The sequence below is a fragment of the Pungitius pungitius genome, chromosome 9 (assembly GCF_949316345.1).
Source record: "Pungitius pungitius chromosome 9, fPunPun2.1, whole genome shotgun sequence".
Lineage (NCBI taxonomy): Eukaryota > Metazoa > Chordata > Actinopteri > Perciformes > Gasterosteidae > Pungitius > Pungitius pungitius.
This window is the reverse complement of record NC_084908.1, coordinates 8,340,106-8,354,074: the sequence shown is the minus strand read 5'-3', so window position 1 is coordinate 8,354,074 and position 13,969 is coordinate 8,340,106. Positions and strand designations below refer to the sequence as shown.

The window sequence follows — 13,969 nt, the reverse complement described above, 5'->3', positions numbered from 1 at the left end:
GCAACATTAAAGCAACAATGGGGAAATGCTGTCCCCTCAATGCTAATGTAAACCCTGGTTGGATAAGGATTCAAAATTGGATATGAAGATTAAATCTGATGCATAGCTTCAGTGTTAAAACTGATAAAATAATTGCTGTCTGTGGTTCTATATGGGCTGTGGCAATAATTTTGAAAAATAATAGCTTGCAGCAACATATGGAAAAAAAGAACTCAACTAGTTCATTTTTTGGAACTGTGAACTTAGTTCAAATATTTTGAAGATTGAACTATGAACTGAACTAGTTCATTTTAAAATGTGTGAACTGAACTTTGAACTAGTTCATGTAGAAAGTGAACTTTCCCAACACTGATTATCACCTCAAAAAATTGATTATCTTACCCAGTCAATTTGGCCATGATGAGGCAGTCTGTTCTGATGTAACTCATCAGGTCCAGGATTGGCTGAACAATATCCACTGTCCAATCAGGTCGAGTCAGCTGTTCTGGTGAGGAAGAAATTCAAATAGAGTTCCTGCTTTATTAAAATACACATTTAGATAGATTTTCTAAAACACTGTCTCCAATACCCAATTAAATATTGATAAGTTATTGTTATGATTTTTGTGTAAGATATGATTAATAATTGTAATTCACTGTAAATAAATTAGAAAGTGCAGATCTGTAGGGTCTTCATTGGGATTGGTTTGGAAACCAGTCATTCATTGATTACAATTGTTCCTGCTAGTGTTACAACCATGGAATGGTTGATATGTGTTCTGTATAATATTTATTCCTAACACATTGGCAGAAAAATGTCAATCGCACCAACTGATGATATGTCAGAACTTTTAAAACATTTGATATGAGTAAATATTGCCAACTGTTTCATGTTAAAGGTAATTTGTGCAATCATATGTAAAATGTGTAAATTATAGGTGGGTAGGTGGTTATAGATGCTAGGTAGGTAATCACAAACAAATACACACTGAAACTGTAGCCATTACCTTTAACGTGATCTAGCCCAATCCTAAGGGCAATGTCAGGTTCAGAGCTCAGCAGGTAGAATTTTACTGCTGAAAACAAATCTCCTTCACACATGGCTGTTTCCGCTAGGGCCTTACATTCCTCTAAGGAAGGGAGACCGCACTTGAATGACAAGCAACAAATAGTCAACAGATAGTAGTCAACAGATAGTCATAGTCACTATAATCATCACATCAGATGATAATACAATATTCAATTTCATCCACAACATGTTTGAGATTTGACATGATTGTCTACTCACATTTTCATGAAATTGGTTGATTTCAGCAACACTTCCTGGGTAAAAAGCACACAGCTTAGCCAACAGAATGTGGTTGTCAGGAATCATTTTCAGTAGGTCAACTGCAAGCGCCCTAAATGTAGAAACGGTAGAGATAAGGTTTTGCCTTTTTTTACCACACCCTAGAAGCAACCAGTAGGTGTATGTTTGTGCACTACAGCCTAAAAATCAGTACTATCGGTGGAGCATCTACTGTCATCTACTGTTATACATTCCACATTGATAAATACAATGGTGAATTTCAAAATTATAAATTCCAAACTGAAATTAAAGCTGCGAGCAGCATTGGACGGGGCCTCGCTACTCCTTGCACGTCGGGGCACTGGCCGGACAGTTACAAATGCGGCCGAGGAACCCTTCGGCCGTCGGACGAAGCGTTTCCTCGGCCGCAGTCAGTGGTCGTCAACCGTGTGAAGCAACGCCAGGAATGCTGCTTTGCAAACTTTATCTTTGACATTATCATGGTCTTAGGCCTTTTATGTCAACATATAACCAGGAGCTTCTGATGTACCATTGAAAATTAAAGCCTCTCAAAATACCATATATGGGCCAATTTCCTTTAAAATCTATCACCAGACTACATTTGGTCATTTTCAGATTAGGTTTAAAAGGAAACAATCAATACTGTCGTGACCATTCCACTTCAGGTTGATAGTACACATCCCCAAGGTGACAACCAGGACATTTTGATGTTCCATCCCAAAATAAAAGCCTCTCAAAATACCATACATGACCCAACTTCCTTCGAAATTTTTTAAAAGGTGTTTTTTTTAAATTGCGCCCTACGCAAATAGTCTAGTATTTCTTCCGGCAAAATGCAACTTTTAGAGGCCAAGGTCTCAAGAGCACACTGCGTGGATTTGAAAAGAATCGGGTTTAATCCCTGGGAGGAGTTCGGTCTTTTACTGTAACTGTAAGAAATTATGAAAATATGTCAAAAAGGCACATCTTTAAAGATTAAATGCAGCGCCCCCCTAAAAAAATGCCCCTATTAAAAAATTATGAAAAAATTAGGGTAGGTTCAGGGGTTCAATGTTTACACATCCTGCAATTTAGGTGAGGGCAGGCCAAGCCATTTGGAAGTTATAAATCTTGCCAGATTAAGCCACACCAGGGCTAGACTGGTAATCGGGCACACTGGGCAAATGCCCGGTGGGCCGACGCACTTGGGGGCCGGTCGATAGGCCTATAAAAACATTTTATTTAAAAAAATGTTTTGCTTTCGACCGGCCCATAAAGCAGGGACAGCGGCCCATTGGTTCATTTTCCATACTGACACTGGGCTGGCCCAATCACCTCTTAGCAGGCTCCATCCCTCCCTCTCCGTGTGTCAGTCAGATGCATTCAGTGACTCAGAGCTAGAAAGAAATGTGTGGATTAAGATGGAGAAACAAAAACGTAAGGGGGGTGCGGAGAAATTGCGGGCCAAAAAAGTATCTAGAGGTTGATGCCTCAACATGTTCAAAAATAACCGACATGTTTAGTGCTGTAGCTTCAGTTTCCAAAACTACTACAGTACCTGACGACATGTTGCAGAACCAGCAGGTGAACATAGCACATGGAGGAGGAGAGGTGACTAGCCACAGCGAGAGCGGTGCTTGCGGCTCGCAGTAGGGTTGCCAAATCTCCCAACCCCAAATCAGGGACACTTTCGCGGGCTGACGGGGGGGGGTTCTAGCGGTCGGCGGGCGGGTTTGCACAACCTCACATGCTCCGCTCTGGCCACCCGGCACCCGCGCGCACACTGCTCTGATGCGCCACAACTTCACAACAACCGGGAATTTTTCGCGCGTCATTGACTTAGCAGGCTGTGATTGGAAATCGGGACTGGCCCATAATTCGGGATGTCCCGGGTAATACGGGACGGTTGGCAAACCTAGCTCGCAGGCAGCAGAGGAGAAGGTGCAGCAGAGGAGAAGGTGTAGCAGGTGTCAGTGTGACAGTGAAGTCCAGGAGGGGCAGAGTGAGCAGGAGAGTGTCATTGAAACGGTAAGCAAGCAGGTAGCTACATGAACAGGGAGGGAGTGTTAATCAGGGCGGGTGCATGAGGATAGTGTGTGGCTGGGCTGGGCCACAACCAAGATGATGACCATTTAACAGTTACCTCAATTAATGAATATTATAATAAGGCAACAAACATTATCGTTGTCGGTTGTTGCTATTATAAAGCCTGAGTGTCAGGTTGTCATTTGTCAAATTGTCACTTAAAAGTTACTGCAATGGCCACTCAGTTAGCTAAAGTCAAATAACACAGCATGAGCTATTTTGCACTGTTTTTGTAGCTAGCACAGTTGAGAGTTCACTTATTCAATTGCAACTTATATTCTAACGGGATATTCTAATGTAAACATTTAAAACTCATAACGTCGACGGCCCTTCTTCTCTAGAAAAAAACTGAAATGATGCCATTTGATTATTTTAATTATTACTCGCCCACAACGAGTTACACGTTAGAAGAGGTAGCTAACGTATGTTTTTTGGGGGTTAAAAACCCGCTTTGCATTTTGAAAGCTGTATATTCAACCAACTAGAGATTTTATAATGTTTCATTTGAATTTCCAATATCATCAATATGCAATATTACGGCAAGTGAATACTCTAAATTGTATATATATATATTATCAGGACGTTTTGTGTGAGTAATTTGTTTGTGTAGGTTTTTTATGGGAAGTATCTCAACAATTAGAGGTAAATGTTGTTTGGTGTCATATTAAAGAGGGGTTTGTACTCTTTAAAGGGATAGTTCACACAAAAATTGTTTCATCATTTACTCACCCCCAAGTTGTTTCAAACCTGTATGAATTTCTTTATTCTGATAAACAAAAATATATATTTTGAAGAATGTCGGTAATCAGACAGTTGATGGACCCCATTGACTTCCATAGTGTTTTTTTTTCTACTATGGAAGTCAATGGGGTCCATCAGCTGTCTGATTACCGACATTACCGTCCATGGCACTTACAGTAGTTCTCAGCTTTGTATGGGTTTTTGGGAACGGAACAGTAGATGTGCATATCTACAGGGACCGCAAGGATAGTGTACTGGTTGGTGGTTGTGTCCGACCGATTGTGGGGGGCCGGTCTGAGCAAAAATGCCAGGGCCCTTTTTTTGTCCCAGTCCAGCCCTGCAAGATACCAACATTTTCCGACTGCTGCCCGTCTGCTGGCGGCAGTTCCAAGCTGTAAAGCGGGGGTGCGGCGTTCGGTGTTGTCATTGAGCCGTATTGAGCTGCAGACACGTGACTTTATTTTCCTACGCGAACGACAGGCGATCGTTTGATTATTTTCGTTTGGTCTTTATTTTACGCAACAAAGCGTCAACTTAATATACTATTAATATATTCTGTCACAAGGTAGATTAACGATATGCTCTCGTGCCTCATGCAGCTCTGCTGTGTTGCACCTGCTGCAATTATGACGACGATACATCTAGACACACAAGGAGCGTCAAGTATTGGTTCAGGCACTCTTTAAGCCAGCGGTATGTTTTAAAAGTATCGTTTTAGCACTGGTATCAGGAAAACGCCTAACAATACTCATCCATAGTGAATAATTGTAAACATCAAAAACATACTTTCTTGGGGCCCTAATTGAATGTAGGGGAAACACTGTGTATACCTTTTGGAATTCTCATTGTTAGTTAGGGTTGGGTATCGAGAATCGAGAATCGGTTGGAATCGGGACTAGCTTTGCGATTTACCCGGTATCGTTCAAAAGTTTAAAATTCGATTCCTAGTTTCGATTCTCAGTCCGCCGGCGCCGACCGGAAATAGAAACCGCTGAACACCAACGAAGAAGCGTCCACCGGAAGTGTTAGCATAACAGCGCGATCGAACATGGGTAGCGTCCGTCGGCGGTCCAAAGTGTGGTTACACTTTTCGAAACAAACCGAAAACTCGGCAAAAAACTCCCGGTTGTCGTGAAGTTGTGACGAATCAGACCAGTGTGCGCGCGGGTGCCGGGTGGCCCGAGCGGAGCTGTCCTATCTGTTAAAATGAGCAGTGAGGCTGGCACTGCAATGAAAAGATTGTGCTAGCACTCCCCGCGTCGACCGCTAGCACCCCCCCCCCGTCAGCGAAAGTGTCCCTGATTTGAGGTTGGGAGAGTTGGCCCCCTATGTGTGCCCCGTCTGTGACGCGCTGCACCGACCGTCCTCCGCTGCCTCCTCCTCTGGCTCCAAGGGTCCATCAGTGGGAGCAAGGTAACGTTTAAGTACCTTCAGTATCATCATGTGGAAATGTGTTTTTGTGAGGTTTCAAAAATAAAGCTCTCTTGAGGAAAGTGTACCCGTGTTAAAATATATTCATAATTTATGTTTATACAATATTCAAGTTCATAGTTTAATATTTATATTGTAGTTGAAAACAGCCCTGAAATTCATAGTAAAGTTAACAAAAAGTTGACATTGATGGAGACTATTTCCTTCAGAAAGACCCTTGGTTAGCTAGCTTATTTAAAATATCTTAAACTTAAACTTTTTTGACCCTGCCTCTTAAAAGAATCGGAATCGAGAATCGCTGGGAACCGGAATCGAAACCAGGAATCGGAATCAGAATCGGAATCGTTCAAATTCAAACGATACCCAACCCTATTGTTAGTGTTATATTTTCTCACATTTTTTCTGTATACACAGAGATTTCACAAACCTTTTGGTCATGGAAATTTAGTTTGAAGTTATGGAAATTAGTTGGTCAAAATTTGTATGAACCATGTCTCAGCCAGCTGAACCATAACAGCGTATTAATGGATTCACAACATCACAAACTCCCTCGCTTGCAACGCCCCCCCAATCCCATCCTTTCAAAATAAACTTTTATTCTTACTGTAATGTTTGATGAGGCCCATCAATTAATCTCTTTTAAAAAAATAAAAGCCTCAATGACGATATTTGTACCTTAACCATAAAGCACAGAATGAAGCAGTTTTAAAAAAAATACGAACTGCTCTTTCAAATACTAGTACAACTAGTACTTACCTCTTCTACTGCTACTACCACTAGTACCATAATTACAACTATAACTAGTACTACTACTTGTATTACTACAAAAATACATTTTTTAATACTCAGCTTTTATTATTTCTGTATTTTTTTCAAATTCATATCAGCTTCTCCCAGCAATTTTTAGAATTATTAATTTATTTTTCATTTCTGTGCTTTATGCATTCCAACACATTTTAAAGCAGGAAATACATTTTCTAGTGTAAAGACAACATTCTAAAGGAACAACCAGCACTTAGTCTCTAAACATGGATCTGTGGGGATTTGGATTAATTTCAAAGTATACAGAACAAAAATATAACTTACACTAACCGGATGAGCATTGATTAAGACGTACCATGTTGTTGTTGTCATGTATTTCCTGGCCAAGAGTTCAAGACAGTATGGAGTGCTCTGTTTAGCAGCCTCTCCCAGGACAATACCCACACATGCCGCCAACTCCAACTCGTTACCTCGGATAAGACTTGACATGGCTAACTAAAAGCATAACACATACAGTACATACATATTAATTAGTCAGTTAATATAAAAGGTAAGATAAAACTTCACAATATCCTTCTGCAATTTCTATACAAAATAAATGCACAGACACTGGCATGTACCTTGATGTTGTCTACAGCTAGGTAGCAGCATGCTGCCAGCACAGAGCATCCATCCTGGAAGTACCACTCAGCTAGTTCCTTACATACCCTTTGAAGGAGACTGGACAGGAAAAATTCAGAGTTTATGGATGGACTAAATATAAAGAGATTATGTGTGTTTAACAAGTTTTCCATGGTTATTATTATTTTAAACGGCACATTCATTAACCACAAATAGTTACATATATCACATTTGTCATTTGCATTAATTCCATTTAAGTGCAGTTGTTTGGATAGCAACAAGGTTTTCAGTGTCGCGCTCTATGACACTTCAATAGGCAGATAGTAAATCCTGATTATCCTTGATCGTATCAGGATACATCAGAAGATAAATTAAAGCAGGGGTTGGTTGGATAATATTGAATTGTTTGAACTACTTAACAGTATTTTAATTTCAACTATCATCCAATCAAAGTTGGAGATACAGGCTGAAAGACACCTTGCAAATGTTTTTTTTTCTCTGGGGAGCAGCTGCAAAATTGGTTGTTCTTTTCTGTATATAGCACAGTCATTTGACGGGACAATAACATTGTTAATAGTAGGAAAAATTACAGGCATAATCAGATTTCTCTGATGGCATCCCAAATTGCAGAGGAGATCAGGAAACATTTTTCATTGGAGACGCTGATATTAAACTGGCCATAACATATACGGCCGAAGGAGAGGCCCTGGTTGCGTCTCCAACAAGGAAGAACGCAGGCTCCTGTGCTTTAAATGTATGCTACGGCTGCTTTTGTTTGATTTTGTACCAGTCCACAGAGTGTGTGCATTATTTCAATTAGGAGAGACTAATTCTGAATTAACAATATTTCTTTACATCGGTATAACATCAGAATTGTGCATTAATCAGCTGATAGCGTAATGCTGGGGGACTTAGACTGTGATATTTATAAATGACCCCTTGTGTAAAGAGAACTACCGCTTCAGCTCCATTATGGATGAATATGATACTCCCCACCTCAATAGAGGTGTGCTGGAGACATTCTCCAACCCAATCGCGATCGGTTCGAGAGGGCATTGAGTAGGTGTTTGTCTCCTTTAAAACCATCTTGTGCTAGTTTGTCAAAAAGTTAACTTTTATTATTAAACGTAAATGCAAACTCAACTTTCTTTTTCAATAGAGCACACACTAAGAAACGTATTGCTTCAATGACTACATTTACAATCGTCACTGATTAGACATTCATATAAAAGCTGGTCAATGCTTACAAACTCTTTAGGATGTATAATATTTAAAGGGTCATATGAAAAGAGACGTCCGCACTGTGCGTCTCAAGACATTGAATTACTTATTGGATGCTAAATCAATATAGCCAAGTTGTCTGTATTGTACATTGTATGTAAGCTAAGATAACACTTAGTCCAAATGTATCTGTGTGGTGGCGGGGTGTGGTTAGCTCAGCTGCAGAGGGGGAGCTGGGGGAGGGTTTCAGGGAACGGTGCCGGTAGGTAACGAGCGCAGCTGAAAGACCTATGGACTGATTGTCTCCCCTCTGATATAAACAGTGAGCAGGACTGGCAGGAGCTGGTGGGGCTGGAGATGTTCGAGGCAATGGCAGGGACGTGCGGATGGCCTGCAGACGAGTGGGCAGACGGCCGTCCTGGGGCTGCCACCCGGGGCTAAGCATGACTACGCCGGCGTTAAGAGGGCCATCATGGACCGGCTGGGGCTCTCCCCCGAGGACCACAGGAGGCGTTTTCGGGAGGCGAGACTGGGGCCGGAGGACCGTCCATTTGCCTTCGGCCAGCGGCTAAAGGACGCGGCCAACATTGGCTGCAGCCGGGGGGCGCGGGTGGAGCACCGGCTGTGGTGGAGAAAGTGGTGGTGGAACAGTTCCTGCAGGGTCTGCCGCCGCGGACCTCGTTGTTCACCCCGGCGGACGGGGGGATGGCGGATGCCCGCCCGCGTCATCGCAACCAGTCACCAAGCACCAAAGGAGGCCCCGGCCGCGGCTTGGCCCCTGCTGACGCCGCGATCACCCGCCCTTACCCGTGGGGCTGATCTTTCAGAACCGACCGGGCCCGGCACTCTTCCCGACCCGCCGAGAGTGCCTCAACCGTCAGGGCAGGAGTGTTGGAGGTGCGGGCAGCCCGGGCACTACTGACGGGAATGCCCGCTGATGGAGGTGGGCCAGACGGTGAGGGTTGCCGGACCTCCAACACCCTCCCCCGGTCCGGGAGCGACGTACTGTGTTCCGGTAAGGATCCAGGGGGGTACATATCAGGCGATGGTGGATTCGGGCTGCACGCAGTCTATGATCCACCAGAGGCTGGTTCGACCCGGGGCATTAGTCATTGAGTATTAAGTGTGTGCATTAGGGTGGTACCGGTAGAGATTAGATTTGGGGGTAAAAAGCATAAAGTAATAATCTTGGGGACGGACTGGTCAGGGTTTCATAAGTTAGCGGAGCAATGCGCGGGGGTGCAGTCACGACAGCCAGGGACATGCGGGATGTGTGCTCAGCGGTGACGCAAGGTTGTCCGACACTACAGACAGGGACAGGGAACTGACGGAGCCCCCTACGGAGACTCCGCTGGCTCCCGAATTACGCTCCATGGAAGATTTTCCACTGGAACAGTCTCGTGATGATACTCTACGCTTTGCCTTCCACCAAGTGATACGTATTGATGGTGCGCCCTGACGCAGCATTATCATACCCACACTTATATTGATAAGGGACAGGCTATACAGAGTGAATCGTGTCGCTCGAACAGGTCAGGAGAACGTCCAGTTGTTGGTACCCACGGGACTTTCTCCCTTCGAGCTGCTGTTTGGCAGGAAACCAGGAGGGGTTTACACCGGGAGAAAAAGTACTTGTATTGCTTCCTTCTTCCAGCTCAAAACTACTCGCCAAGTGGCAAGGGTAGGGTGGTCACACGGTGGGTAGGGGACGACGACTATGAGGTGGTGTGATCTGACAGGGGCGGAGCTACACAGATCTACCACCTCAACCTCCTCAAACGATGGAGAGAGGCGGAGTCTGTTTCCCTGGTGTCTACAGTAGCAGAGAGAGAGGAGCAGGGGCCCGAGGTCCCCAAGTCCACCAATCCGACCCGGCTTCATTTAGACCCCCATCTCTCTGCGACCCAGAAAACAGACTTAGCCCAGTTGCAAGAGCAGTTTAATGATGTGTTCTCCCTCCAGCCAGGTCGCACGGATCTCATAGTGCATCACATCAAGACGTCCCCAGGCGTGACAGTGCGATTGCGGCCCTATCAGTTATCTGAACACAAGAGAAAAATTGTTCAGAGAATTGCCGGCGATGCTGGAGATGGGATAGAGGAGTCCAACAGTGCCTGGTGCAGCCCCAAGAAGAAGGATGGCGCCGTGCAGTTCTGTGTGGACCATCGCAGGGTGAATAATGTGTCACGTTTCGATGCAAATCCGATGCCCCGCGTCGGCAAACTCCTAGACCGATTGGGCAAAAGACGGCTTTCTGCACTCTGTTTGGGTTATACCAATTCACCATGCTTCCCTTTGGGTTGTTCGGGGCCCCGGCCACGTTCCAAGGTCTCATGGACCACATGCTGCATATTCTGTCGCCTACCAGGATGACGTCATCATACACAGCACCACCTGGGCGGAGCATGTGCGGCAGGTGGGCGCGGTGCTGGAATCCCTGAGGCAGGCCGTGCTCACCGCCAACCCGGGGAAGTGTGCAGTTGGCCGGAGGGCGGCACGGTATCTGGGGTACCACTTGGGCGGCGGGCGACTCATTTTGGTTGAATGTTGAAGTTTCAAGTTAAGCATGTGTGTGTGTTTGCTTTACCTGTGGTATTGTAGTCTGTTATCCACATCATTGGTTGTGTGGTTAACTTGGAAGCTTTCAGGTGCACAAATGTTTCCTTCACATGCTCCCTAAAAATATGGATTAATAATTAAACTTCAATATTGGGTATTGTTGTAATCAAAATGACAGTTATAAGTATTTTCTCAGCTCTCAGTGTTTACTTATTTATCCACCCCAACTATAATAATAAACTTAAGATCCACTTCTCATCATCCAGCCCGAAAGAAAACTTGCTTCCTGTCATCCACTCTTTTTGTGTACCTGTGCTATTATTAATGCTTCGAGCAGCTGTCCACGGCCGGTGAAGAAACTTATAAGGTTTTTAATGTCTCCTGTAGCGATGCAGTATGGGATAGCATCATCATTATCCTCAGCCATGAGCTGGTCAGCTCTCCTGTGACATAGGATATTCAAATAAACACATTACACAGTTTACACATTTTTTGTATTTTCGTTACAATTGGTAAAATTAAAATAAGTAAAAGAAAAATCCTAGTTAAAATCAAGGTGTAAGAATTTCATAATATGTGACAAAATTATTTCAACTTGATTTCTGAAAGGACAAGTTTTAGTGGAGTTATATGAGATAATGGTCAATGCTTTGTCTATATCTATAATAACCAGGGTTCGAAATGAGGGTGGTCTGGGGGGGTCCCGGACCCCCTATAAGTCATTAGGGACCCCGATAAGAATTTATTTTTAGATTTTGGGTGGTCCCCGACAAATATTTTTAACATTAATAATGATTGTGAAAAGGTCTTAAGTGACGTTTTATATTTATAACAATAATTTTTTTCCTAGCGCGATTGGGCAGCAATCAGGGCAGCTAATAGCATCACAGATTGTTGTTGTGGTCTATGGCACAGACACGTAGGTTATTGTTGAACGCGGCAAAAACGAAGCCTCACAAAGAGTGAAATACCTAATGAAAATCCTGTAAGTGCTTCGATTATGTTTATATCTCCATAATAATTGCTTATTCTAGTAAAATATTTAGAGTTGGTGTTCCTATATCAAAAGTTGCATTAACTAATTTAGATACACAGTGTAACGTAATGATTAGAAGAGTGCGTTTGTTTCTTGCTGTATGTGTATGAAGCCAAACAACCAGCTAACAGCAGCACATTCACAAACATATTGCTGAAAATCTACAAAACGCATCACAAATCCATTGCAGCGTTCACGATTGTATAAGTGAGCACTACATCACAACCACGTATGAAAACACCTATTCAAGAAAATATATTTAAAAAAAGATCGGAACGATCGGGATTCGAATCCCGTGGGTCAAAACATCCTGAAGCCAACGAGCCCACTGCTCTACGCAGTGATCTATGGAGATTTACAGGTTTTTCTCCGCGGTACAGGTGTCTTAAGGGCCGTTATCTACCGGACCGAATAGCAACTCTGATTTCGGTGCCTTATTTAGATGCCAGGAACAGTCTTTATAGACATCATTATTATTTAATCCAGCGGCTAGTTGTTTTACAAATACCATTAACATAAGGGATGAGAAACGCCAGTTGTATTTCATCAAACCCTTTGAAGGTGCATGGTTATATAAGGTGCTGTAACTTTGTTGCTCCAGAATTAGAGGGTTACCTGTTTGATTATAGCCAATCCACTTCTCCAGACACCACTACAATACTGGGACTAGCCTAAACCATGAAAAACATCCCAAAACCATTATCCCACCTTCAAAATATGTCAATATAATTTTGCCTGCAGTATATAGTGTAGCAAGGTAGTCTTCAGTATTTTTTATAGTTACATTTTAGGGGACCCCCCTAAGTAATTTCGAACCCTGTACGTATACATGTATGTTTGACATATTTTCAAATCTTTATCTTTTTGTCATACAGTTTTTTCTGATGAAGAACCTAGCTGAAAGTGAATCTTATCAATGCTATCTCATCCCAAAGTTTACACCGGTATCATTTTAAGTTATATTCTCCATCGGCCCTATATACTTGAGAACTTTGCTTTGCTTAGTAGTACGGTCTGTTCATCTAGCCTTGGGCCAAATCTAGTGTATATAATACACTGACTATATCTATAAATAGTTCATACAAACCTATTTCAAACAACCAAATGTTCCCTTTAACAAACATTCCTGATTAGATGTCTCAGTTCATGTGGGTCCAGATCAGTCCCAGAAACAGTTGTACGTCTTTTGCTATTAACAAATTTGCTGTTGCCTTTACGTTTAGATGAATTTATACATGATCATGCATTATCTAAATTGTTTTAAGGGCATCTTTTTGATCATCTTAATTCTCTCTTTTCAAATGCAGCTGAAAAAATAGCTTATTTTGAATTGCCACGCAAGTAAAAACTTCTGTGGATAAATCATCTTGAACACAAATAGCAGATTTAGATGGAATTTGGTTCTAACAGAATTAGACTATTAAAACATCTAGTAAAAACCTAAAACCCCAAACATTACTCAGAAAGAAATAACAGCCCTACTACCCAGGATCTACTGAAGTTTAAATGAATAATGCCGGGGGCTGGAAACCGTCCGACGTTCATCACAGCAGATATTTTATGGAACCAAATCCAAGTCAAAAGTTTTGTTTATTTTAAAAACCAATGTGAACCTGAAAGTTTTGGTCTTGACCTGGATTTGGCTCCATAATATTAGACATGTGTCTAGGTGTGACAGTTTTGAGGTCCTCCTCATATTGTGCGTGCTGGTTTGTTAAAAATATGGTAAGCAAAGATGCTTACCATATTTTTAACAATCATCCTGCTGCTCAAACTGAAAACACTCGCACTGGGACAATGCGGTCTTTCCTTTCTGAAATTACATTACCTCTGCATGAGTTTCTTCCAATACTTCATGGAGACTCCTGGTGCCACGGATAATGCTTTCTCCCACTGCAAGATAAATCACTTTCTATTAGCTCAACATTGGCAAGATAATTTATTTCTATATTTTTATTTTCGTTTTTTTCTCACAACAGATTTAGAGGCATTTCTGAATTTGTGACCAAATATAAGAAACAAACCTGTTGGTTTGTCAGAATATCTTGATAATGCCAAAATGTCACTCCTCTATCCCTCTCTATCTCTGCAGCTGCTGCCTGCAGTGGTCTGTCTACTTTGACTTTCCCCTTGTTCGGACTTCCTCAATGCTTATGGCTACATGCCATCTCTTCTGAACTTTGACCTACAGTTTCCACTTGCGGGTTCTTCAAAGCATTTGGTGATGGCAGAGATTAAATGGAGGTA

At 42.6% G+C, this 13,969-nt stretch overlaps 1 protein-coding gene across 6 annotated transcripts in view; it reads right to left on the bottom strand.

The window, feature by feature from the left end:
* Positions 1 to 13,969, bottom strand: part of wdr17 (WD repeat domain 17) — a 54,523-nt gene that overhangs the window by 9,299 nt on the left and 31,255 nt on the right. For 4 of the 6 annotated variants that reach the window (XM_037472750.2, XM_037472751.2, XM_062564363.1 and 1 more), the window contains exons 20-27: positions 13,551 to 13,615; positions 10,997 to 11,129; positions 10,715 to 10,803; positions 6,906 to 7,005; positions 6,641 to 6,780; positions 1,267 to 1,378; positions 986 to 1,127; positions 382 to 484 (exon numbers count right to left, since the gene is read on the bottom strand). In XM_037472750.2, coding sequence (XP_037328647.1) covers positions 382 to 484; positions 986 to 1,127; positions 1,267 to 1,378; positions 6,641 to 6,780; positions 6,906 to 7,005; positions 10,715 to 10,803; positions 10,997 to 11,129; positions 13,551 to 13,615 — 884 coding nt within the window. Of the gene's footprint in view, positions 1 to 381; positions 485 to 985; positions 1,128 to 1,266; positions 1,379 to 6,640; positions 6,781 to 6,905; positions 7,006 to 10,714; positions 10,804 to 10,996; positions 11,130 to 13,550; positions 13,616 to 13,969 lie in introns of those variants that run through there. The other 2 variants (XR_009956890.1, XR_009956891.1) reach the window with 2 other exon arrangements.